This window comes from Lissotriton vulgaris, unplaced genomic scaffold, assembly GCF_964263255.1.
Source record: "Lissotriton vulgaris unplaced genomic scaffold, aLisVul1.2 SCAFFOLD_354, whole genome shotgun sequence".
NCBI classification, from domain to species: domain Eukaryota; kingdom Metazoa; phylum Chordata; class Amphibia; order Caudata; family Salamandridae; genus Lissotriton; species Lissotriton vulgaris.
The window spans coordinates 1,262,212-1,289,260 of record NW_028253275.1 but is presented as its reverse complement, the minus strand read 5'-3'; the positions used below and the strand labels follow the sequence as shown (position 1 = coordinate 1,289,260).

Below are 27,049 nucleotides of genomic sequence, written 5' to 3'. Positions count from 1 at the left end.
TTTGGGGAAAATAATTCATTTATTTTGTTTCCAATTGACGCTTTTGAAACTCATACTTCACAAATTGAAATACATTTTAGATGCCAATTTTAAAGTTGGAAAAATCATATTTATGATCATGTTTGCAGAAGTGAAATAACATACGAAACATACGGGTCAGACAGGTCAGAAACCGCTGTCCAACTGAGTGCTCTACCATCACGTTAGATGTTTTCAAAAACTGAAAGGACGAGGTTACAGCGAGTGAAAATGCGCATTAAGCGCTTAATATTCCTTTAAAACCACCATCTCGCCAAAGTAAAACGCGACTCATCCAATTTCATTGAGTTGCACTTCTCTAGAGGATACAAACGTAAGAAAATAAATGGAAGACATCAGGGTGTCTTCATATTTCTCTTAAGAGCTCAATTCCTGCTGTCTTTACCTTAACTAATCTGGTTACCTTTTAAGCAACGAGGTATTTCAATTTAAAAACAAGTGTATTAATAACTTTATTTTATAAAACGGGTATCTTCGATTTTATATCTACCCTTAAACTTGTTTAGTTTAAAATAACATCAAGCTACAGAATTGCTTCGTTCATTCCAAGATTTTTGGTACAGGTTTCCGGATTACCGCAAATCTGTAGCCTGATACTGGGTGGGACGACTTAATGCTTTGAAGTGGAATCCACTTTACTAATCTTCCAAATAAAAATTTAACTTTCAGTAAAAATTGCCAATTAGGCTTCACAACTGCCCCTCCCTGTCGTATTTTTTAATTTATACCCAAATATTGTCGTACCGAGCAGTTTTTCCATCCAATGTCTTTCACCAGAGGAAAAAAACTGCTGTACACAAACGTCCTTTGTTGCGCCTATTCTCCTGAGAGACCCTGTTATCCAAGAGAAAGCTGTGACACGTAGATTAAACTATGCTGCTTGCAACAGCATAAACCTTTCAGGTACTACGTGCAGTCAGGTAAAAGGGGCAGAAACTCAGGGAAAAAATAATGCCTTGCGCACAGAATCCTTGTGATACACGAGTCAGTATCAAGGACACCCATGTGCGCTTCTCAATATACTTTTATATGTATCATGATACAGGATCAGCTATTTTATTCTTAATCATTTATCATACGGTCTCATTGGTGTGTCTTTAGACACCATAGTAAAGAATTGCAAGCTGGGTCAGGTAGGTCTGTTGCAAAGAGTGCATACAAGGACCCCTTGACTGTTGCTGCAAACTCCTCCTGGAGATAAAACTGGACCAACAGTCTAAGGGCCTAACCATTTATCAAGTGATAATGACCAGTGTGGACCACTTACTTGCCAGTATCAACTTTTGTTTTTAACCCAGCACCCCCCCCCCCCCTCATTTAGCTAGTTTGTTACTGCTCACATACCACGTACTGGTTTGGCTAAGAAATATCAGGTGATTTAGACAAAATAGAATATTTATGTCTACACCAAGGGATTCATTATTTTATGACAAACCCAGGCCCATAATATGACCAGCGGAGAAGTGGACAATAAATGGGATGTTGTTCTTAATGGGCCACTTAGTCCGTCATTAACTACAATATCTGCCAATGAACAATTCATGTCAATGAAAACCATTTTTTCCACCGGTGTCTTGGGATATCTCCCCAAACCCTTTAGCAGCACAAATAGTTTGGAGGAGAACTTGTGGGGCATTCTGATGAATGGTGTACATTTTAGGTCCTATGCCCTAGATCGAATAAAAAAAATCACCGGTAGAGTTCTCATTCACTGGATAAGATGTCTAGATAAAAAAATAAAAATAAAGTGTTTACAAGTCAAGCAGCAATACACTGATTGCTACTGGCTCGTGTACATCTCCCGCCACAGCAGTACTAAACTGCTAGATTAGGCTATACATTTCTCTCAGGGCCAGGAATGGATCTGTACAATAAAAACTCAAAAATTAACATAATGCATCCATTCAGGCTCCCTTGAATCTACTGTGACAATTTGCAAGTATGCCCAAATGTTTAACATTGGTAATTTATCAGTATAGCTGCTGCACATTCTGAATGTAGAAGATGTTTCCTATACCTATTGAATCTCTGACCGTAAACTGCACACGGAACACTACTGCTGATATTACTCTTCACATGCATTGGTTTGCAAACCCACAATTTGGAATGCTTCAACAAGAAATGTAAGTGACTGGGGCACATTAGACATGCTCCACGACGGGCTATATAAACGCCACGGTCTAACTATACATCAAAAAGCTAGATGGACAAACCTCAATTCTGCAAGTCACTTAGGGGGTAGATATGTGTATTTAAGTATAAACACAAAGAAATTAGCACAATGCCTGACAATTGATGACAGCAGCACTAATAACGCTCTTTCCTGATTCTGAAATAGTACCGTTTACAAACGGCGTCACAGCATTAACATTAAAACAGTGCAGTAAACTTTCACTTGCTAGTACAGAAAATGAAGCGCCCCTCAATGTATAACCTAGAGTTCCACAAAGAATTCCTGGTCACAATTATGGCTGGACATTAACACGATTCATCTTCCTACATACACAATGAGTTTCAGCAGCATTATGTTGTGAAAATGTTCCAATGTGATCTTTTTGCCTTGAACTCACTATAAAGCCTGTTTACAATAAGTCAAAACAAACGTGCATGTTCACTGGTACAGGACAGTGCAACATCATAACATATGTGCTTTATATTTTGTTACACAAAATATTTCATCAAGCCATGTTGTCAGCACAGCTCTACATTCAGAAGTTGTACTAAAAATACTTTTTGCAGGAAAAGCCCTGCATAAATTTACATATGCTACAAGTTTTACATTTATTTACATGGCTCTCGTTTTCCACAGTTATTTGAGGTCTTCCTCCAGCTACACAAATCTATTTTACAGGGAATCAATGTAAGATTGCTTCACTTATCAAGCAAAGTTTGGAAACTACAGTGTAGCTCAAAAGAAGCCCCTAGTTTGGCAGTCCCATGGCAGTGCAAAGAATTTATAAATTGGCACATCTGGGGAGCAGGTTCAGAAACAAGCAACTCAAAGATTTGTCTAGACAAATCTTTAATAGCAAATGGTTGCCCAAATGAAATATGTAAACATATGGGATGTGCAAATTTAAGAGTATCTAGATGTCTGCTTGTATAGTTCACGTTTGACTAATACAAAAGAACACAACGGCAACAAATAGAAGGCCAATACAATTAAGTTCAGAGCAACGGTGACCCACAAAACCAATAAAGCTGACAGAAACAGCACTAAATGGTCGGCCTAATGTGCCTTTAAAAGCAAACATATTACGAAGAACACTTCTAATTATTATATAGATTTTCTTTAACTGCTACGTTAAGTGCAAGCATTGTTCGCCATGAATTTTGTTTAGGGGGAGCTGTTACTGCAAGCGAGCATCTCAGTGCAATGCGCACAGCGCACAAGTATATGAGATGATGAAAGTGCTATGTGGACATTTTTACTTTGCCCACGATTGAGTTAATGCTCCTTTGCAGTTAAGCAACACTGTAAAACATTGAACTACACTGATGACCTATGCAAAACCTCTAACAGAAACCCTGTAAAATGTATTTCTTTATGGAAAAAGTTATTTTACGCCTGGACTTTAAGCAAGGTTTTAAGCTGAAAGGTCAACATTTCTTTGTCAGAAGGGTTAAAAGAAAGTGGTACCCAATGGCTTGGTGGTTTCGGAAGAACGCTTGGCGCAGGCGGCTCACTAAACTTGGCTCCAGCATAATTCTGGTTGTTTTTTCCAATGAATAGTGGACTGGGACTAGAGTAGAAAGGACCCCAGTTATTATTATGGAAGTGGGCTGCACCCTTCCCTCCGTTTTGCATGGCCTGCCATGCAACCGCTGATGGCACTCGGTCTTTATTTGTAAGAAGCACATTCAGATGAGGAGAGTTCTGATCCTTGTTTTTTTGTCTGTTCAGCTGTGGTTGGTTCCTTGTACGATTATTCCTAGGCTGAGGAACTGGAATGCAAAACCTCTCACCGCCACCCATCTTCAACTTTTATGTCACCTGCAGAGTAAACAAAAAAAGATCCCATTCTTATTTTACAGCACATAAAATGCAGACCGGCTTACTCTGTACTACTATTAAGCTGTTTCCCACCCTGTCTTTAGGGGAATGTCAGTTGTACAAAACTTGAGCGTCATTCCCATGGCACACATTCGTCCACGAATATGCCGTCATCCTTCTATGTGTTAATGCCCCAGATGCTGGTAGGAACGTGCGAATCTGATAAACATGTAAATGAGAGAAATGCATGACTGATCGACAACTTCTCTGAGATGTTTAACTCCCCTACCTCGGCACACACTTCACACGAGCTAAGGCGGAGTCAGCATATGAACCACGCAGGAAATTTGACGACTCCGAAAATGGGTGCACTCCATTTTGCTCATTATAAAGGCGGTCCTGTGATCTGCAGGTGTTTCAAGCAGCAGTGGACAAGCACAGCTGCGTTTGAGATTCTTGAATTCCCTTATTTGATCGCACTGAGCTAGATTTCGGTTTTAACAATTACCAAAAATGGCATAAAGTACACCCACGCTTCTCTATCTTGGTTTAATGGGTTCGGGGGCGGAACAGGAAGACCTGGACTCATAACACACAAAGGGCGGCGCGCAGAGAGTACACTATATCAACACTAAAGCACGTGCCTTGTTGTGTTTTTTTAATAAATAGGAAACCAACCCATTCTGACTGTAAGCCCGACATTTAAATTACTCACACAATGGAATTGGACTTCCGCCCAGCTGTTCTGTGCAAATCCCCAATACCATGACCACTTCCGGTCTTACACTGATCTTGGCGTCTCACTCTAAGGACAATATACTTTTACAATTGCTTGACTTTGTCGAACAAATTGGTTAAACGCGTGTAAGAGCGCTGCCATACGTGCATACTTTAAGTACATAAATACAAACAATGCAGATAAACTTATACATTAGGCGGGACCATTAAATCGTACTAGACTGGCAGCAATTTATGTCGATACGAGGCAGTGACTGATGCCTGATTTAAGTACGAGGTGCACGAACTTTGGGTGAAACGGTTTACAGAGTCAGGGCGTCCCAAATCAGCAAAAGTAGCCAGAGCAGAGCCGGACCGAAGTATATTTATTAAAAAAAAAACTTGAAACGAAAGATACCTTTCAGCTGGTCGATTCAAGCCTTGGGTCCGGGGCCTGCGGGTCGTGTGATCCAGGAATACAGAGCGCGTCTCTCCTGGTCCCTTCGGTTCTTCGCGGGTCGAAGCTTGCATGAGCTGGAGGGGTCTGCAGGTCCTGGGGGCCGAGGCCACACACATCTGAGCCTTCGCGGCACAGCGGGCCAGATCTGGACCGAGTAGTCAACTGAAACGAAAAGGACAATTAGCAACTGGGCATACCTAAAATAAAGCTTTTCCCAACTGCTTTGTAGCCCCAGCATTGAACATTAAGTCCCTAAACCCTGACTTGCACATCCTTTTCGCGAGTTATATTTTACTTATGTTGGCATTTCTTTAATTTCGTTCTCTCTAGAGTTTTAAACTCAACTGGCACGTTTCAACATATTAACCTGTCATCGTTACTATAACCAAGTTACAACTTTATTTTTGCTTGTTCGACTCCAACTCATCTACGAACAATGAACTTCCATTTCGAGACCCTAGACTGCTTCCCAAATATCCAAGTATTAAATAGGAAGAAAAAATCGCCAGCAATGTATGTCATATTTTCGGTTTCTTTCTTCGCCAGGTGTGGTTTAGCTTTTCCATTTCCAGAATTTCCGCACCAGAGAAGTTGCTGCCTTTTATTTGCCAGTCATTCGTCCTAAATGAAAACGAGCCTTTGACCTGGCAACAGTGGAGTCTATCATTTAAAACGCACAGCTCTAGTTTCCAGGTCACCAACGACGCACACAGTAAGTCGATGGGCTAGTCAAGTCTTGGATATGAAAGCAGTATGCACTTTAAGGAGAAACAATTCGACTCTAAACCTCTATACACAGAAACGCCATCCTAACAAACACATACCGAACTGATGTATTTTTACCGCAGGACTCAACTATAAGTCAATGTAGTGCGCAGTTACCCATTAAAAAAAAAAGCAGGTTGCGTTAATACATGAAACAAGATCGCATATGTACATTTTCTAAATATTTTACCCTACGTTTGAACGAGATTAAGGTTCAGTACCGTATAAAAACAAGTATTAACATGTTCCTTAAAAAAACAGCGTTACTCTACGCCCTCGCAACTGGGATTACATAAAGGAAGAGAAAATCGTAAAGGAAAATCGAATTTAAAAAAAAGAATACAGACGTGCGCACAGCTGGGTCAAACAAAGGGAAATAGACAAAACACACAAGATGGCGGCTTCGCGACTTCATCGAAGCCAGTACGTCCCCCACTCACCGGCTCTCGCCGCACGAAGTGCCTGCAGGGGTACTACCCCGACCCCAAAGACGTTTGACGTGAACCAGCTGCGCCACACCCAGCTCTACACCTCTTATCTCCGTTCCCGGTCCTCTGTCTCTCTCACACCACGTCCGTTCGAGTCCTCCGCTCGACAACAACAAATTTAGTTCGCCAACGCTGCGCCACTAAACACAAAATACTCAGTACAGCCCACTAGTCAGCTGTGCACACCCCTTTCCCGCCTAGGCCAATAGTTGCGCGAGCCGCTCACTGTCCCCCAATAAGTGCGCGACCTACTGAGGAAGGTGCCCAATGGCAGCGCGGCGCCACTGCAAGCCCTCCTGTTGCTGAGCGGAGCTTAGGAAGAAAACAGAATGCTTGAGCTCGCTACACAATGGTGTTATGGAAATCCAAAAAGGACAACGATAGAAATCGCTAACTCACTGCAGCTCTCAGCATGAAGCAGTCGTTTTCTGATTTAAGTCGTGGAATGGGTTTCCGGGACCTATTCTCAGCACATTTGATTATGTGCATAAGAATAATTTTTACTTTAATCCATAACAAGTAATAAGGTGACATTATATACTTACTGGGTAATCACTATTATATATATATATGTATACATATTATTTAAATGCAAAAGTCGCTAACACATTTCGTCTTTTCAACTTACAAACAAACGTATGATGCGTTTATGTCTTGGTTTGAAGAAGGCTAATTGTACTTGTGGCATCAGCATCGCATTCAACAAAGTGATCTTATTTTCTGTGATGGCCGCCTAGTCTATCCCATTTTAATAACCGCCCGTCTGCATGCCCAAGGGGTGTATACAATACAGTTGGAGAGGTTCAATTGGATCCCGCCGGGTCTTAGTGAAGGGGAGAACCGAGGATGTGTAACTCCCAAATATGGAGTGGAAAATAATAACAATACAAGTTTTTAACGTGTCTTCGAGAGTGCACTACTCTCGCGCGCCTGCCCGCCCAATGACTTCAAACAGTTTGAGCCCAAAAAAAATGAGCTCGTGCATCAATCGCTGCATCTTGTTTTCTTCCGCTAACAACATATTTGACAAATTTGTTTGTTTGTTTATAATTACATTATAACAGCCACCTTTCCCAAATTCGAGTGACTGTGATTTTGAGGATCCCAGTAATGCTCGAGTCAATACACTGCCGATTTCACCCAGCAAATAATTATTTTCCTGTAACTCTTAGCAATATATTACCGGACCGGTATGTTTCGATGCTAAGGTAAATTGGACCAGACTTCCGACGTCAGAAGACCCCATCCCGTTTTGAATCAGAACAACAGAATATATCGTTTTTGCGTTTATTAGCTTTCGATCTTGCGCAAGTACAACCGCCACCAAATATTTCATACAGTGAGGTTGCTAACATTTTTTTGAATATTTTTTGTATTGCTTTCTAGACACTTAAAATAGTATGTTAAGTGGCCGACCAGAAGGGGTTGAGGCGTGGAGTTTTCTCATTTTGTACGGTTTGGTTCCTCAATCCATAGGAGGGAAGGGGTTAGTCCTTGCGGCTTGCCCCATTCCTGCCAAGTACCAATGCATCAGGCATTAGACTAACGCATTTTAGTGTGGTACTCGTATTATTTGTTTATTTTTTCTTGTCGGGGCGTAGTTCCTGGTTCGGATACATCAATCGTCACCTTCCACAACACCCTGTTATTTGTAATTTGTTGGTAATAAACTTGACAACAAGTGCAGAAGCTATCCCATTGACCTTTTCCCTGCAAAGGGAAAAGGTCACGTTAGTTAAATACGTACAGTAAGTAACTACATTTACTCCACTTGTCTTCATCCGCCCTCTCCTCTGTCGCCGCCCTCTCCTCTGTCGCCGTCCGGTTCCTGGATTTAAGAGAAAAAAAGAACAAAACAGGTTTGTGGCCCCTCTGCCACACCCCGCCCCCAAGTAAGGGCAGGGGGACCCCTTTGGGTTCTCAGGTGTTGTTGTCGTCTTCTTCTTTGCCTGAGCCTTCCTGGCCTCCCCCCCAGTGTAAGGGTACAAGGGGACCCTTCTTTAGGGTCCTCCGTGCCAAATGTACTTCGTGTTTCCATGGGTGATGGAGTGAAGCACAATATACGATCTGATGATTGGGACGTACATGCTATTCAATCTCTGTTTTTAGATTTGAAGTACTATGCTGCTTTTGATGCTGACGATTTGTATTTGAATATTGCAAATTATGCTGATTTGTTTTGTACCAGCATTATGGCCATCATTTCCTGCATAAAGCTAAAACATTTAGAAATGTTTTTAATTTTACACAGTGGGAACATTGCCCTTAAATCTGTGTGGGTTTCCTGACCCTGGCTGGTGAGTGGCACTGAAGCTTTACATTGCACGTGTCTTATTCCTGCTCAGATTTTATTTTTGAATGATTCGGTCTATCAGACTATGTGTTTTGGATTGGCTACTTCAAAGCAAATGAATGCCCCAGCCATTTCCACTTTGGCTGCGTATCTGAACTAGACCAATCATACTGATTATTCCATAGACGACTTGCCGTCCTTATTCCAGAATGTTACTTTTAATATTTCTGCTTTAGTCCCCCTAGGTTGATTGGTCCGGCAAACAAGCTCGGATTCGTGCCTACAGCATTTCCATGGCAAGGCCCCTGTCTATACACAGGATAGAAAATAATCAGAGGGGGAACGGATCACTTCTCCTGGGTCACCAGGGTTTTTTGGCTTTTCGTTTCACGGTACCGATAAAAACCCCTCAATCACGTGCCAAGGCTCGGATGGAAGTATATCTTGGTTCTCCGCCTTAAAAGGTATGTGGTAGCATCATCATTGGGTTAGTTGTTATGCTTCCTCCACCCGAAGGTAAACCACTGGTTGATACAGTAGTGATCAGTGATCAATAATAGTGAGTAACAAAATAAATCAAGAAAAAGTGTTCTGGTAAAAAGCTTGAGTGACCAGAGTAGACAAAAATGTATTAATTCTTGGTTCATGCTCAATTAAAATGTTGGGAGTGCGTAGGAAAGGGAGTTAGGAGTCTTCCGCACTAATCTCAGTCCATAAAAAGGTTGACACGTTTCAGCCTTTGGTTTGCCCAGGGAGGGTCAGGTAGGCTTTCTTCAAGACCTAAAAAACGAGTGAAAAAAGTGATAATGACCTTTTATCTTCAGGGTCTATATGTATCTAGGTATATTAACCTAACTACAGTGAGGTCTGACAGTACCTGTAAAAATGAAGGAAGACAGGACTAATAAACAAACATATAGTTTTTTGTGTCAAAGTCTTGTACCCTTGGTAAATTGCTGCTCATGTACCAATTTATAGCAGGTTCTGCATTGAGAAAGAAACTAGAAAATGGCAATTCCCTCCTTACTATCATGACAAAATTTCCACTCATTCCTGATGGCAAATATTCCCTCATTGTTCATTTATCAAATACAAATGTTTACTTACAAGTGTGTCGTTAGAAATCGCTATCTCTTTGTTAAAATGTATATGTGTATGTGTATATGTATTATGTGTGGGCATGTATAATTTATGGGAGGTGTCCTCCGTTGTTACCTTTCGTGTTGGCGTAAGTATTGATGTTGTCTAGAAATATTCTATTCTTAGGTGCCTAGGCCAGTTCGTTCTATTGGCAACGATGAAAATATGTTGATCAAAGGAGAAAGGATCACTTGTCCTGCTCAACCTTAAGTATACAGGACTAGCAAAGGGTGTCCCAGTAAAAAGACCCTCATGCACGTGATGGGTATGGTGGGTTCGAAGCGGTATATCTTGGTTCTCCGCTTATAGATCACGTGTGTGCATAATCATTAGGTCTATTTTGTTATGCAGCCTCCACCCGGAGGTTCTTACCCAAGGTTGGTGCAGTAGTGAGCCAGAGATAAAAATTATTAAAAAACCAAAAACTCAGAGATACGGAATTTTATTCTGTCTGGTTTTGGGTCTGGTAAACTCTATTATAGTGCATCTTGTGAACTTGATAATGAGTAATAGTTGCACTTAGAGTAACAAAATTGGGAAAAAAAGGGGGGTGGTTAAAAATTGGTCGACATGTTTCTGCCTTAGTTGCCTGGATTCTAGGGCTTACGGGCATTCATCAGGACCGTTAGTGAAATAACGTGAAGGACTATATAAATAAAGTGCTCAAAATGTGAAAGAAAAAGGTTATTAACCTGTTCCTATGTTTGGAGGTCTTATGGTACCTGTAACGAGTAAACACAAGTTTGCAACACCCATACAGGGAGGGGGGTGTGGGGGGACACACGTTAAGCAAAGATTGCTTCTGATTTCTATCAATTGATAGACATTAAACAACTATAAAATGACAATACTTTACAAGACCGGTTTTCATTCATGGCAGTGTCAACTCTCTCTTGTACTTTCCTTACTCATGCAGTTGGCTATAGCATGCTTCTAGGTGAATCAGCATGCATGTGTTGGCAGACGAGCGTGAATATATCTCGGTTTGTGTAGCAATACCTGTGCAATTCAAAGGTTGCTATCGGCAGTGATTGTGTCTATTTCTTCACTTATTGCGCTGTGAAGTTCACTCGGGTGGTGCAGTGAGTGAGGTAGGTCTTACTTATCTGTGCGTATTCCCTTAAGTGAGGCACTAGACTTGATGTGGGATATACAACGTGATACAAGGTGTTTATTAGTTTTAATGCGGGTGGAAAGATTGGCAGCATTGGTAACACCGCCGCTTCCCGGGTCATTTCTTTACCTCGCGCAATTATTATGCACACTCCCTTCGGTGATAGAGCTCTTGGAATAGGCTACGGGGAGGAAAGGATAGATCAGTAATTAGAAGGGGCATAGTTTAATACTTGCGGTTTTGTAGAGGGCGTTTGCGTGGTGTATCCTCACGTTACCTATTGCGCCCGTTCCTCAGCTTCCCTGTGTGCGCGCTGTGCTGCTCTTACCGAACCGGAAGCGGTTGGTGTTGCTTCCAGGTCGTATTAATGGGCGTTAACTGTATAGCTGGTGATCTCCTATTGGTCTGATCCTTTTGTTTATGTAACCATAGTGATCGAGTGTTGTTCTTGGCAGATTGAGTAAGGCGCCGGTTTAGACAGATTAGTTCTTAAATCGCCGCCTGGTTGGTTATAGAAAGAGGGGGGGGGACTGGATTCAGCAGGTGCGTTATAGCATTTGTGGGCTGCTCCCCCCTGTTGTTTTTATCGTTATTCTTATCCCTGGGGCAAACCTCTGTGTTAGGTTTTCATAAGAACAATAAAATGTAACAGCCAACATGAAGGTTTAATTACCACCACAATGGTATATTAGTATGTTAATGTCTGGCCTGGTGTAACTACCAAAGGTGCAGTGAAGAGATGTAGGATATAAATCATGGTGTTCTCGAGTCTTAGGAATGTTGGGGGAGGGTTACGCCTCTTTACAGGATAATTATTTTCTTGCTAAAGACAGCCAGGGTATATTGTCATTCAATCCTTCGCTGTCGGTCTTGAGTCTATGTACCCATCTTTGTTCTTTTTTCGAATAGGGTTCTCTCAGCATTATGATCTTTGTTCGATAAGGTTTCAAGAATCACCCATTGTAGATCAAATACAGTGTGGCCCTTTTCCAGGCCATTTTAGTGGTGCTCTTTTAACATTTTACGTTGCTCCTATGCTCACATATTCTCTGCTTCGCTCTCCTGCATGTCATACCAATGTAATTTAGTTTGCACGGGCAAGTGATCATGTATACAACGTGCGTCGTGTTGCAGTTGGTGTGGTTGTTCAAAGTCCATTTAAAGTTTGGTAAGAGCTGTATTTCTTTTGTTGGTCTTGTGAGACCACAGACAGAGCACGAGCCGCATGGGTAATGGCCTGTCACTTTTGGGTTGCCCCACAGAGAAACATTCTCTCTTGGTGTTTTTGGGGCTGGTCTAGTATGGACTAGAATATCTTTTAAATTCCTGCTCCTCTTATTGGCAAACCTCGGTTTTGGCCAGGTGAGGTTGCCTGATGTCAATATGCGCCAATTTATATTGACAATCTTCTTGATGTTGTTTGTCATTGGACTATATGTGGTGACACATGTTAGGATTTTCTCTTGCGGTGTTTTTGGAATGCTCTCCAGAAGTGCATCTCTATTCTGGTTCCTAGCCCGTTTCTTACAGTTGGCAATGATTTTTTTCGGGTAGTCTCGAGCTTCTAGTTTTTTAAAGAGATCGTTAGCTTGTGATTTGTATTCTGAAGTGTTACTGCAGTTACGCCGTAACCTGAGGAACTGGCTGTATGGTAAGTTTTCTCGTAGAGGTCTTGGGTGGAAGCTGTTAAAGGACAAAAGGCTGTTTTTAGCAGTCGTCTTGATGAAGGTCCTTGTTTGGAGGGTGTTGGCTTCAGCGTAGATGGTTACATCTAAGAAGTCAATGCTCTTTTTGTCTGCAGAATATGTAAACTGTAGACAGTCATCCTGTTGATTCAACCATGTGTGGAAATCTGATAAGTTTTGTTGATCCCCTTTCCAAATGACAAAAATATCGTCAATGTATCGTTTCCAAAACAGTATACATTGATGATAAGGGTTGTTAGTTTGGTTCAAGATATATGTGTCTTCAAAAGTGCTCACATACAACCCTGCCACGCTAGGGGCAAATGTACTGCCCATCGAAGTCCCGTGGCATTGCAAATACAGGGTGTCTCTGTATTGAAAGAAGTTCTCCATAAGAGCCAGTCGGCAACATTCTAAAACAAAATGTCTGGGAGTTTTGTACGGCCAGGTAGTGTTAAAGAGTATGTTTTCGAGAGTTTCCATGGTTTTCTCTTGTGGTAAGCTGGTATACAGGCTTTCTACATCGAACCCCACCAGGAGCATGGTGTCTGGTGAGTAATCGATGTGTTGTAGATGGTTCAAAAGGTCCCTAGTATCTTTGAGATATGTAGGGGTTTTCTGCACAAGTGGTCGCAGGTATTGATCAGCAAACTCTGAAAGAGGTTCAAGAATTCAACCTATGCCGGACACAATTGGGCGTCCAGGTGGTGGTACCCGCCCTTTGTGTGTCTTTGGTAATGAATAGAAGTAGGGTGTACGTGGTGTGGTCGTCCTCAGGTAGTCCCCTTCTTTTTTTGAAATCCAGTTGTTGGTCTCTCCTTCTTCTATCATCATTGCGACGGTCCTTTGGAGCCTAGATGTGGGGTCTGTTGTAAGAATCTTGTAAAATTTGTCATTTGACAGTAGATCCATACATTGTTGGTTATATCCTGTACTGGTCAGGAGGACAATCCCTCCGCCTTTGTCAGCTGGCTTTATGACTATATCATGGTCATTTTTCAGAGCGTTCAGGGCCTGTTGTTCAGATCTGGTGATGTTTTGGAATGGTTTCTGTACATCATTCGCTATTTTGTCAATGCCCTTGAAAACTGCCTGTTCGAATGTTTGTATCTCTATGGGTATTTGAGAGTTCAATGGGCAGAAGGACGACTTCTTTTTTAGGGTTGTATCTCCTTCTTTGTTAGGTGGTTGGTCTTTTTGGAAAAACGCTTTCAATTTCAGTTTGCGGCAAAACTCAGCCATTTAGCACTTTGTTTTGAAAACATTTAGTTTTGGAGTGGGAACATATCCCAGACCCTTATTAAGTACACTTGTTTCATCTTCTGACAGAACTTTGTCTGTGAGATTCATGATGAGGGATTCGTGGGTGTTCCTGTTTTGGCCTTTGTTACACTCCTGGTCTGGACTTGTCTGGTTTGGTCTGACCAGGTCACTCCTCTTCTCCGTGTTCTCTCGGATGTCCGGCCATTCCCTAAAAAAGGAATGCGTTGTTGGAAATTCTGCCCTCCCTGTGATTGCAATTGGTGGTTCATCATCTGGGGGCCTTGGAAATATGGATTCATCCAACCTTGGAAATGTGGATTGTAAGGTTGAAAGGGCATCCCTGGATTGCCCATTTGGAAAAAAGGGGGGCGCCAGGAATTGCGTCCACGTCGATTTTCTCTTTTGTTCTGCTGGTTATGTTGAGGGTTGTGAGAATTGTAATTTCCTTGATCTGAATTGATGCTGGAGGTACTGCTATCTGAGCCATAATTAGAGGCATTATCATCAATTTTATGGTCTTTGCTACTGTAAGGGTGTACCTTTTCAATAGAGAATTTCTTGAGTTCTTTTGCTAATTTTTGTAGTTTGGTCTGTATCAGGTACTCATGAGAGTCACTCATTTCTTTGTTTATTTCGTCTAATTTTGTTTTGTATATGGTAATGTTGACCGTACTGTTTATTTTTGTTTCCAAGATTTGGATTTTCACCATTAGTTCATCTGTCAGTCTTGTAGCTGTTTTGATGATTAGGACTAAATAGTCCCTTGTACATTTCCATGAAATGGCAGACCAGTCTTTTCTGAATGCCAAGTCTTTTAAGAAGATCCTTGGTGCAGATCCTTGGGTCACTAATGCAGGTAACGTGAGGATACACCACGCAAACGCCCTCTACAAAACCGCAAGTATTAAACTATGCCCCTTCTAATTACTGATCTATCCTTTCCTCCCCGTAGCCTATTCCAAGAGCTCTACCACCGAAGGGAGTGTGCATAATAATTGCGCGAGGTAAAGAAATGACCCGGGAAGCGGCGGTGTTACCAATGCTGCCAATCTTTCCACCCGCATTAAAACTTATAAACACCTTGTATCACGTTGTATATCCCACATCAAGTCTAGTGCCTCACTTAAGGGAATACGCACTGATAAGTAAGACCTACCTCACTCACTGCACCACCCGAGTGAACTTCAAAGCACAATAAGTGACGAAATAGACGTAATCACTGCCGATAGCAACCTTTGAATTGCACAGGTATTGCTACACAAACCGAGATATATTCACGCTCGTCTGCCAACACATGCATGCTGATTCACCTAGAAGCATGCTATAGCCAACTGCATGAGTAAGGAAAGTACAAGAGAGAGTTGACACTGCCATGAATGAAAACCGGTCTTGTAAAGTATTGTCATTTTATAGTTGTTTAATGTCTATCAATTGATAGAAATGAGAAGCAATCTTTGCTTAACGTTTGTCCCCCCACACCCCTCTCCCTGTATGCGTGTTGCAAACTTGTGTTTACTCGTTACAGGTACCATAAGACCTCCAAACATAGGAACAGGTTAATAACCTTTTTCTTTCACATTTTGAGCACTTTATTTATATAGTCCTTCACGTTATTTCACTAACGGTCCTGATGAATGCCCGTAAGCCCTAGAATCCAGGCAACTAAGGCAGAAACATGTCGACCAATTTTTAACCACCCCCCTTTTTTTCCCAATTTTGTTACTCTAAGTGCAACTATTACTCATTATCAAGTTCACAAGATGCACTATAATAGAGTTTACCAGACCCAAAATCAGACAGAATAAAATTCCGTATCTCTGAGTTTTTGGTTTTTTAATAATTTTTATCTCTGGGTCACTACTGCACCAACCTTGGGTAAGAACCTCCGGGTGGAGGCTGCATAACAAAATAGACCTAATGATTATGCACACACGTGATCTATAAGCGGAGAACCAAGATATACCGCTTCGAACCCACCATACCCATCACGTGCATGAGGGTCTTTTTACTGGGACACCCTTTGCTAGTCCTGTATACTTAAGGTTGAGCAGGACAAGTGATCCTTTCTCCTTTGATCAACATATATCTACTTGGAAAATGAATGGATCTATTTTCCACCTCCCCTCTTTTGATTAGAAGAAAACGATGAAAATATAAAATACATTTAGCCATTGTGTTCCCCATGCGTAAAGCGTGTATAATAATTTCACATTAGAGTTCATGCAAAAAAGGTACGGGAAAATATGAGCTGCGCTGCATTTGTTTTAACCAGTGTAGCAGCGATAACGGCGTATTGTCTTATCGAGGGCTGTTCATGCAGAAAAGTTGCAGGAAGACTTACGGGAAAATTTGAGCTGCGCCACATTTATTTTAACGTGTGTAGCAGCTGTAACGGTGTAGTTTCATTGTAGGCTAACAGTATCAACATGCTCGTAAAGGATAGTAATCATGGCTGTTGCACTTTCACAGTCACGTAAAGGTAACACCCATTTACACCTTTCAGCGCGTACCTCTTAGTCATAGCTTTATGACTTCATCGGGTGGATCCAGAAGGAATTGTGCCTGCTGAAAAAATAACATGTACATATTTCAAAGTTACCGGCGGCATTTACAAAATACGTTAGGGTTTTGATGTGGTGAGTCTGAGTAGCGGCCAGGTCTACCTTGTGTGTAGCGATTCCCCAACTTGTGCTGTCTCTTCCTCTTGATTCCCGGATGCATTGTCGGATCGTTTCCTGTTCTTTTGTATTATTGCGAGGCCAATAGACAAAAATAGAAAAAAGACTGTGCATTCTTCACTATCAATAGTGATGACCTTATTAATGTAATAAAGAGAGAACCCGCATATGTTGTAATTCCAGATTTCTACATAATTAAGAAGCATTATAACAGTAAAAGGGGTCTTGTGATTGTTGTTTCAAAAAATGTCTCTGAAAATGGCAAAGTGTGTACTGTTTGTACTGATTGTGCCAGGATCTTCCGATAATTCATAAGGAAAAAGGGAAGAAAAAGAAAAAAGGAACGTTTTATTGAGGTATCCACGTCATTTTAATGGGCATTCTGTAGATTTGTTCCCTCTTCCTTTCTAAGGATCCTCTACCCATTTGTGTAGATATAGTCCATGTCTGATTCGCCATGCTCCTGAGTCAGGTGTCACTAGGCGTCTCTTTTGTGAGGGATAAAGAATTTTATTTTTAAGAGCGGTTTGCAAAAAATGTAAAAAATTTACCTACACTGGCTCTGTTCTTGGATGGTCAGTGTATGCTCATGGTATTATTTGGTATAGTTACTCAATCCACCTGTAATGCTTTAGTTAATGTCAGATAGGGATTCTTTAGTGGTTGAGGCTTAACCACAGAATGTTATAGTTGAGTCCGCATTCATTAGTTCGTAAGCGATGGACCCATCTCTGTACTTTTTCAAAACGTACCCTTTCCGCATTGTGTGTTTTCGTAGCCAGGGTTTCTAGGACTACCCATCTTAGGTCATTTGTCGTGTGCTTAGCCTCTATGTAGTGACTGCTCATTGTTGTGGTCGTTCTTTGGCATTTGACATTGCTTCTATGCTCACCTATTCTTTGTTTGACTTTGCGACAAGTCATCCCGATGTAGCGTAGATTCAGTGGTAGAAGTGGGCGGGGATGGAAGAGCACGGCGTGCCCCTACTTCAAAAATTATTCCAGTCCGTTCCCCTACTACTTACTCTCAAAAAAGCATCCCGGGACGGCAAGAATAGTCCTCCTTAAAAACAATCACCTTTTTTTTCTCCATTAGATTCCAGGGGCTGCTCACACTTCTCTGTGAACTCCTGAGGCTGCAGCAGACCCCCCTGAGCTCTCACAGACTGCGGGCAGGCCCATTGTCATTCCGATTGAGGCCGATCAGCCCCTTTCGAATGACAATGCGCCAGCCGTGCTCACTTAAAAACTTGGCTATTCAGTAAAGTGTTTGGCTCTGACACATAATGTCTGCTCTCCCCGGAGTATTAGAGCCATGATACCTTCGGGTGAAAGTGCACTCTATAAATTTCATGACTGTAACCATATTTAATGAGTACCAATGGGAGAATACGTGACTACTTCCACTCTTGTTTAGCAAGGTATGTTTTTCCCACAATTACTTGGCACCTTTGTGAGTTTAAAGTCCCCTTTCAAACTCCCCTAAGAAGATCCAGTAGCGAAGCGAGCATCTTCTTCTGTTAGTCACTACAAGACTTGTGAACCTGAAAATTGTGGTGGTAGAGCTACAGGACCCTCTTTTGCCCTTGTGGCTGTTCAGGAAAGCATAATTTCTGCAACAGCAGGAATGAGTGGCAGCAGGTTGTACTTCCTTTTCACTCTTTGACTCCTGGCAGAGACCTCTTGCCAATGGTTGGCATCTTTTGGCACCTGTTACACAATCACAAAAGCGTGAGGTTCTGGGGCACTTTGATAAGAAGAAAGCCTACTTGTACTACACAAAAACATAGAATTATTGCAGAAACAGCCTGGAGTGGCGGGATGATAGAAAAGCAAAGGGTAAGCATCCCTGATATACCTTTCAGTAGATACTGTGCAGAGCAGTGACGGGGCAGAAGAGGCAACAGGAAAGGAGAAGTAATAGGGCAGAAGAGGTGAGTGGAGCAGGAGAAGTGGCGGGCAGGAGAAGTGACGGTCAGGAGAAGTAACGGGCAGGAGAAGTAACGGGCACGAGAGGTGACGGGAAAGGAGAGGTGACGGGAAACGAGAGGTGACAGGGCAGGAGAAGTGATGGGGCAGGAGAAGTGAAAGGGCAGGAGCGGTGATTAGGCATGGGCAGGAGTGGTAACCGGGCAGGAGCAGTGAACGGACAGGAGCAGTGAACCGGGCAGGAGCAGTGAACAGGGCAGGAGCAGTGAACAGGGCAGAAGTGACGGGGCAGGAGAAGTGACGGGACAGGAGAAGTGACGGGACAGGAGAAGTGACAGGGCAGGAGAGTTGACAGGGCAGGAAAGGTGACAGGGCAGGAGAGGTGATAGGAAAGGAGAGGTGACGGGGCAGGACAAGAGATGGGGCAGGAGAAGTGAAGGGGCAGGAGCGGTGATTAGGCATGGGCAGGATCGGTAACCGGGCAGGAGCAGTGACCGGATAGGGGTAGTGAACGGATAAGAGAAGTGAACGGGGCAGGAGAAGTGATGGGACAGGAGAAGTGATGGGGCTGGAGCGGTGATCGGGCAGGAGTGCTGACCGGGCATGAGCAGTGAACGGGCAGGAGCAGTGAACTGGCAGGAGCAGTGACAGGGCAGGAAAAGTGACGGGTCAGGAAATGTGACAAGGCAGGAAAAGTGACAGGTCAGGAGCAGTGACGGGGCAGGAGAGGCAACAGGAAAGGAGAGGTGACGGGGCAGGAGAGGTGACTGGGCAGGAGAGGTGACTAGGCAGGAGAGGTGACCGGACAGGAGAAGTGACGGGCAGGAGAAGTGACGGAGCAGGAGAAGTGACGGAGCAGGAGAAGTGACGGAGCAGGAGAAGTGCCGGGGCAGTAGAGGTGATGGGGCAGGAGAGGTGACGGGGCAGGAGAGGTGACGGGGCAGGAGAGGTGACGGGGCAGGAGAGGTGACGGGGAAGGAGAGGTGACCGGGCACAAGAAGTGATGGGCAGGTGACATGACAGGCAGGTGATGTGATGGACAGGAGAGGTGACGGGGAAGGAGAGGCAACAGGGCAGGAGAGGTGACCGGGCACAAGAAGTGATGGGCAGGTGACATGACAGGCAGGTGATGTGATGGGCAGGAGAGGTGATGGGCCGGAGAGGTGACAGGGCAGGAGAAGTAATGGGGCAGGAGCCGTGATTAGGCATGAGCAGGAGTGGTAACTGGGCAGGAGCGGTGAACGGACAGGAGCAGTGAATGGGGCAGGAGCAGTGAACGGGGCAGGAACAGTGAACGGGGCAGGAGCAGTGAACGGGGCAGGAGCAGTGAACGGTGCAGGAGCAGTGAACAGGGCAGGTGCAGTGAATGGGGCAGGAGCAGTGAACGGGGCAGAAGTGACGGTGCAGGAAAAGTGACGGGACAGGAGAAGTGACGGGACACGAGAAATGACAGGACAGGAGAAGTGACCGGGCAGGAGAAGTGACTGGCAGGAGAAGTGACCGGGCAGGAGAAGTGACCGGCAGGTGACGTGATGGACATGTGACATGACGTGCAGGTGACATGACAGGGCAGGAGAGGTGACCAGGCAGGAGAAGTGACTGGGCAGGAGAAGTGACCGGGCAGGAGAAGTGACCGGGCAGGAGAAGTGACGGGCAGGTGACGTGACAGGGCAGGAGAGGTGATAGGACAGGAGAGGTGATGTGGCAGGAGAGGTGACGGGGCAGGAGAAGTGACAAAGCAGATAAGTGATGGGGCAGGGGCAGTCATTAGGCATGAGCAAGAGCGGTAACTGGGCAGGAGCGGTGAACGGACAGGAGCAGTGAACTGGGTAGGAGCAGTGAACAGGGCAGGAGAAGTGACGGGCAGGGAAGTGAAGCACCAGGAGAAGTGATGGGGCAGGAGAAGGGAGGGGGCCGGGGAATTGACGAAGCAGGAGTGTTGATCGAGCATGAGCAGGAGTACTGAATGGACAGGAGCAGTGAAAGGGCAGGAGCAGGTATTTCCCCGGGCGACTGGAAGGTTTTAAAAACACTGCAAAGTTCTTCGTATATTCAGCAGGTTTCGGTCAACAATACAAGTGCAAAGATAACTTTGGTGACCAATGTACCTGCTGGAGAGAGATGGGAGCATGTTTTGTCTAGTGGCTGTTTTACTCATCTAAGGTAGCGCAGAGCAATATTTTATATGCATAGTTCAGTGGGTACTGCTTTGTGTTTACTTCCCGAATTAAAGGACACTTGAATACATATGGCCTGGCAGTTCGGGCTGGACTGTTCCCATTGGGTACAGGATCAAGACTGATTTGCATATGGCTGAGTCCAAACTGGAATGGCATGGTGGGCAAAAAATGATGGATTTAAGCCCAGATCTCTGAACTGGGGTGAATGCATTCTGTCCATCAATTGTTCTTTTTGCATTTGTCACCCCGAGTGGGACAGGTATGCTCAGACGTGAGTCCTGTGCTTTCCATGCCACTGGAATCAAGCTATCCTGGCTGATGAGGGCTGAAAGCCCGAAACCGGTCCTAGGATGCTTGTTTCCAGTCCAGGGAGGACCTGGCCTGGCAGTTCGGGCTGGACTGTTCCAATTGGGTGCAGGATCAGGACTGATTTGCATATGGCTGGGTCCAAACTGGAATTGCATGGTGTGCAAAAACGATGGATTTAGGCCCAGATCTTTGTACTGGGGTGAATGTATGACATTGTTCCGAATTCTGTCCATCATTTGTTATATTTGCTTTTGTCACCTAGAGTGGGACGGGTATGCCCAGACGTGGGTCCCGTGTTCGCCATGCCACTGGAATCAAGCTATCCTGGCTGACGAGGGCTGAAAGCCCGAAACCGATCCCAGGATGCTTGTTTCCAGTCCAGGGAGAACCTGGCCAGGATGACATTGTTCTACATTCTGTCCACTAGTTATTATTTTTGCTATATTATGATTGAGCTGCTACTTGGCTGACATGAATGTGAAGGGGCCTTTGTGGGTTTCCGTGAGTCTAGATTCTCCTGAAGAGTCCCTTTCTCTTCTGAGCCCTGCTTAACACATGTGTACAGGGGGAGACCTGTATTCATGACCTCAATGTTTGAGGCAAAAATTAATCATGGATTTCTGAACAATCAGAGTAAAAGCATTAAGGTAACATGTTGTTCCTTCTTATATTTTGCACGCTTTACATAAACCTGTATTCCCTATGAGTGTTTGCTTTTTCCTGAATTAGACCTCAAATAAACATGTTTATCCATTGTTTGAATTAAATAACGTTATAAGCTGTAACTGGTCAGTGAAATTCTAAATGTACTAAAAATTGGCATGTTTTGCTATTTCTGGCCACACCCTTGACTCCGCCCACTAATTCAATCTTCGGTTATTCCCGCCCTCTGATTCTCCATCCACAGGTCCCCTACTTTTTTTTCCCCACTTCGACCACTGCGTAGATTACATGGGCAGGTGATCATGTAAATGACATGAGTTGTGTTGCAGTTCGTGTGGTACCTGATGGTCCATTTGAAATCTGGTAGAAGTTGTAGAGTTTTTGTTGAGAATACCCTGAGAAGACCTTTTTATGGACTGAGATTAGTGCGGAAGACTCCTAACTCCCCTTCCTACGCACGCCCAACATTTTAATTGAGCATGAACCCAGACTTAATAAATGTTTTGTCTACTCTGGCCACTCAAGCTTTTTACCCGAACACTTTTTCTTGATTTATTTTGTTACTCACTATTATTGATCACTGATCACTACTGTATCAACCAGTGGTTTACCTCCGGGTGGAGGAAGCATAACAACTAACCCAATGATGATGCTACCACGTACCTTTTAAGACGGAGAACCAAGATATTCCGCCATCCGATCCTTGGCACGTGATTGAGGTTTTTTTATCAGTACAGTGAAGAGAAAAGCCCAAAAACACTGGTGACCCAGGACAAGTGATCCGTTCCCCCTCTGATTTTTTGTATTAAGTGTTAAGGAAGCTGAATTAATCACAACCACTTCCTTCTCCCTCCTTTTTGATTTTGATGTACACAGGATAGGCCTGATCCCCGTTTTTCTAATTCCCATTCGGTCAATTCTTACTCGGTTGGTAAATCATATCAAAACTTGTTAAAACACCGACACTGTTCTCTGTGAAACAACATTTGTCGTTATTATCAGGGGACATTGATTTGACAGATTTTATGAAGGGCTCTGCTGGTGCTAGATCGAAATGATTTATTTACGCAACCTATAATGAAATATGGAAGCTTTCCCAAATTGAGACTGCTTCTTGGTTAAGGGCCATAGCCCAAGCTACTTTGGAAAAAGTCCTTGCTGTTGTGGATAATAGTATTAACACACTTTCCTCCCTCATTTATACATTGGACAGTATTATTTCATCTGTTGTTGATATTGTGCAAGATGATGTGTCTGTTTTGTATCATGGACAGAATCAATTGCGTTCAATTATGCAGTTTGCATGGACATTACAAACTCTTAAGATGGGGAAGGTTCCTTTGGATTATTTGAACGCTACATCTTTATTTATGCCATTTAACTTAACAGACGAACAGCGATTTATGTCCATAAAAGATGCTACATACACGCTTTTACACATTGAAAAATTTGAACCTTTGCCCTTTTCTGTAGCCGAAACTAAAGCTGCTGACTGGCTCATCCATGGGGTAATAACCTTACCATTTCCATTATTTAAATTTACCTCTTGTATGAAGCATTACCCCCTAGGCCGCTGTTGGACTTGGCTCTTTTTGCAGGTTCACCCCTAAACTTTGTGCATTTCTCCCAGCCTTTTTCTCTGTGTAGTGTTAGTGATTTTAGGCCCCTGGGCACTTTAGCACAGTGGTCCAGTGTAAAGTGTGCGCGCTCTGTGTTACATTTAGTGAGAGTGACCTGCCCTCCCATAGGAATGCATGGGGGATTCCCTGCTCAGTGTGTGTCGGTGGTAATTCCTGTTATGAGAGGAGCAGTATGGTCAAGTCTGATATGTATGAAATTGGGAGAATAAATGCTACACAACGGTGTGCGCAGATTTATTATGACTATGCGAGAATTGCCACTTTTAGAAGTTGGCATTTCTGTGTGCTATGTGTCTGCCTGCCTGATGTGAATTGCTTGTCTGGTTTTGGTGGGACCGGGCAGGCTGAGCCAGACGTAGATTAAATAGAGAGATCTGCAGTTGGAGTATGGGGAAGGGTGACCCTTTGATCTGAGCAGGGCTGTGCCTGGCAAGGTGAATGATGGCTCCGCCTTCCACTGTGAGTCTGATGGCAGACCCCCCTCTTCCTGAAAGGCAGGATGCAGCCTTGTAAACAAAGTGCTCCAGGACCACACCAAACTGGTTCTGGCTAGGATCAGTGACTAGTGACTTTTGAGAACAAAGACTTCTGGTGAATAAATATAGGGGCTGTGACCCTATGATGTTGAGCTGTTCTGGACATGTTCCTAAACCTGCGGGGCGTGCTGCTGCTGGGGCCCAGGTGGACCTGGCAGGAGGGCTGCCTCCCTGGGCCCAGCTATGCCCCTGGGACCTTTTGCTTCATGTTTTTATCCTTCAGGACTTTGTGCCGCATCCTGCGCCCTGTGAGCATTTTATTTAAACTTTTCCCCAGAAGAGCATGTGGGCTGTGCAGCGCTGTGCTGCTGCTCCTTTAAGAGGGAATCCACATAGTAGGGATTCCCCCGTGATGCCTAAGCGGCGGGTGCCCACTGAATTTTTCTTTATTTCGCGGGTGCCCACCCTGCTTATTTTTTGTATTCAAATTATGGGTGCCCACCCCGCTTATACTTTGTTTTATTTGCGGGTGCCCACCCCGCATTGCTGGATAGAGAAACGGCTTCCGCGATCGAGTGGCGACCAGGAAGATAGACGCGTCCGCCGGACTGTGGGTGGGGCTGGCGATGTGTGAGGGAGCCTCGTGGGCTCCATTTCCGCCTCCTCTGTAGCTGCAGGAGGCTAGAGGGAAGCTCAGGTGGCGTACAGGCAGGTCTGCCGCAGGCGCTGTGTGAACGCTGCAAATGACGCCTTCGTGGTCCTGCTGCTAGAGAGGAGGCCCGGCAGGAATCCGGTGATGCAGCTGGTTGGCCGGGCTCCTGTGAAGCTCAGGGAAGCCCCGCGTAGACCCCGAAGAGAGGAGAGCAGAATCCCCCAGGAGCCGGTGAGTGAAGGGCTAGATGTGGGGGGGATGCCGATCAAGGCAGAGTGACACTGCTTATGTCCTGAGCGGCCCCCGCCTGATAGGGGGCTGCTCCAACTTTGAGGGCCATTTCTTTTTCCTTAGAGTCTCTGAGTGGGACTCAGATGGCAAGTTAGTGCCCGCGCCATTTTTTCCAACGATGTGGGCCAATCTAACTTAAGAGCCCAGTAGGGCCCGAGGGCACAGATGTGCCAGGGGCCCTTCAGGTTGTTTATCCCAGCTACTCCCCTTTCAGAGGGCAGCTGCAGCGATGGGGTAATTTCATTGAAGAGGCACAGATGTGCCAGGGCCTTGTATTGGTTATTCCCACCTGCGCCGCACCAGCGCGGAGAGCTGCAATGATTGGGCACTTGGTTCGAAGGACACAGTGAGTGCCCATGCCCACATTTGCTATTCACAGCAGCCTAGCAAGTAGTGGGCAGCTGCAACATTTAGGCCATCTTTCCTTTGGGGGCATTTTTGCTAGGAGATAGGAGTGAGATGCATTCCTCTGTCCCAGTTCTTTCACAGTTGCACAGCAATTATCGTCAGCTGCCACGTTTAGGTATGCGCAATTGCGCACTTTTGAACGCAATTTTGGACATAGGGCATTTGAGCCCCTTTGAGAAGGCCAGTTGGCTGGGGCACTGTTAGGTTTGTAGGGCGCCAGGCCCTAATGTGATTTATGTGGTGCTAGGAAATGTGATTTATCTGCTATAATTTACGCACCCTGTTTTATGCCTCTAAATGTGGTTTTATGATTAGGAGGTTTTGCGTACTGTGGTTTATGTATGTGAGATTATACTCTACTATGATTTATGTTCCTAATGCGAGTTATGCTTACGAGTTTATGGTCTAATATGTTTAGGCTTATGAGGTTGGTGCAGAATATATTTCAACCCTAATGTGATACTGTGCATAATTGTCAGAGCCTCCTTACAGATTTGCGCAGGAACAGAGGTGTCTTTTCCTCAAACCACCCTTCCTGGAATCACCAGTGCACAACTAGGAAAATCAGTGCCCTGTATATCTCCCAATGAGGGGGTACAGGGAGTGGATAAAATAATAAAGAGAGAGAAGAGACTGCCAACGGTTATGTGCTTCTGCTCCAATCTTCCTTCTGCTAGTCTTGCTTTTGTTGGAACATTCAGTGAGCGAAATAATAACAGCATAGATTATTTCTAAACGCCTAAAATATCTCTCACCTAGACTTCTTTAGTATGATTAGCTATGAATACCCACCAGTATAACCTTCAGCATAAGCCCCTCTCCTATGTTATTTTCTGTACTTTTGCTTTCGTGTTCTGATTTCCTTCTGTCATAAAATTAACAAATATATTAGCTGTTAAACAACATTTTTCTAACTTCTTTATTTTCTGAAATATATTTCCTACTAACCTTGTGTGTCTTTATTCTCTTGTCCTTTTAAACTAATTTAACCTTAAAACGTTCTTTCTTTTCCATTTAGGTGCAGTTACAGAAAATAAACCTTCTCAGGTGAGTTAAATAAGTTTTCAATATAAGGACCCCAAAGATCGTATTTGTCACTTAGCTTACAGACTGATTTGCAGTTCAGTTTCTCAATTCTTTTCTTTCTTCTTCCGCCGTGTTCCAATTCTCCTGTCAGAATCTCCTCATATGTAGGCAGAAAGTCAAGCCAGCTTGTCGCGCTGCTTTCTCCCGGTTACACTTCGCTAGAGAGAGAGAATGCGCATGAGCCAAACGAAAACACTATGTGCGAGGGAGAAAGGTTGGAAGGTCGCGCAGCTCTCTCTCGGCCCCTTCAGCTCGAGAGAAACTGCGCATGAGTCAGACACGGACGTTTTCGGGCAAGGAGATAACCACTACCAAAACTCTCCGAAAACGGAACAGAAAGGGGAATTGCAGCTGGCGAACTCCAACTCAAGTAAGCACTACTGGTAAACCTAAGGTGAAAAGGAAAAACCCTACCTAACACTCTAACTCGGACAGCTAAGGGAAAACGTTACCAGACGGTTATTGCACTCAGGTGAAGTGCACCAACATTCTATGTTGAGCGCCCCACCAGAGTTCTAAGGCAGGATCAAAAAAGACTAGAACGATACTTCGTCCCAGGCATCCGCCAACTAGGAGTTCTTACTTCTCCAAGCCATGCTCCAGGTCGAAGCTCCTCTCTTACTTTTAGTTGATGTAGGCCTTTCAGAACAAATAGTGCAAAGTGAAGGTCCTTTGTTTAGTATAGTCCCAACAGTACCCCCTTGCAAAGGAGGCTCTCCCAATCTTGGTTTCTTAGGAAATTTCTTATGAAAGGCTCGTCGCAAACGGGGAGCATGAACA

General features: G+C 44.1%; 1 protein-coding gene across 2 annotated transcripts; it reads right to left on the bottom strand.

Moving 5' to 3' along the window:
* PNRC2 (proline rich nuclear receptor coactivator 2) lies at window positions 1–26,421 on the bottom strand. Of its 2 annotated transcripts, none has more exons than XM_086951361.1 (3): window positions 26,291–26,421; window positions 5,169–5,372; window positions 1–4,033 (listed from the first exon to the last, which is right to left on the bottom strand). In XM_086951361.1, exon 3 carries the CDS (start codon window positions 4,013–4,015, stop codon window positions 3,602–3,604), a length of 414 nt encoding a protein of 137 aa, XP_086807487.1. In that variant the 5' UTR covers window positions 4,016–4,033; window positions 5,169–5,372; window positions 26,291–26,421; the 3' UTR covers window positions 1–3,601. The 2 variants fall into 2 exon arrangements, with proteins under 2 accessions (XP_086807487.1, XP_086807486.1); XM_086951360.1 differs by lacking the exon at window positions 26,291–26,421 and adding an exon at window positions 6,416–6,600.
* Window positions 26,422–27,049: the final 628 nt, after the last annotated feature.

What these genes read in the sequence shown, in the direction of transcription:
- PNRC2 (XM_086951361.1), bottom strand. Translation starts at nt 4,015, where the DNA reads ATGGGTGGCGGTGAGAGGTTTTGCATTCCAGTTCCTCAGCCTAGGAAT.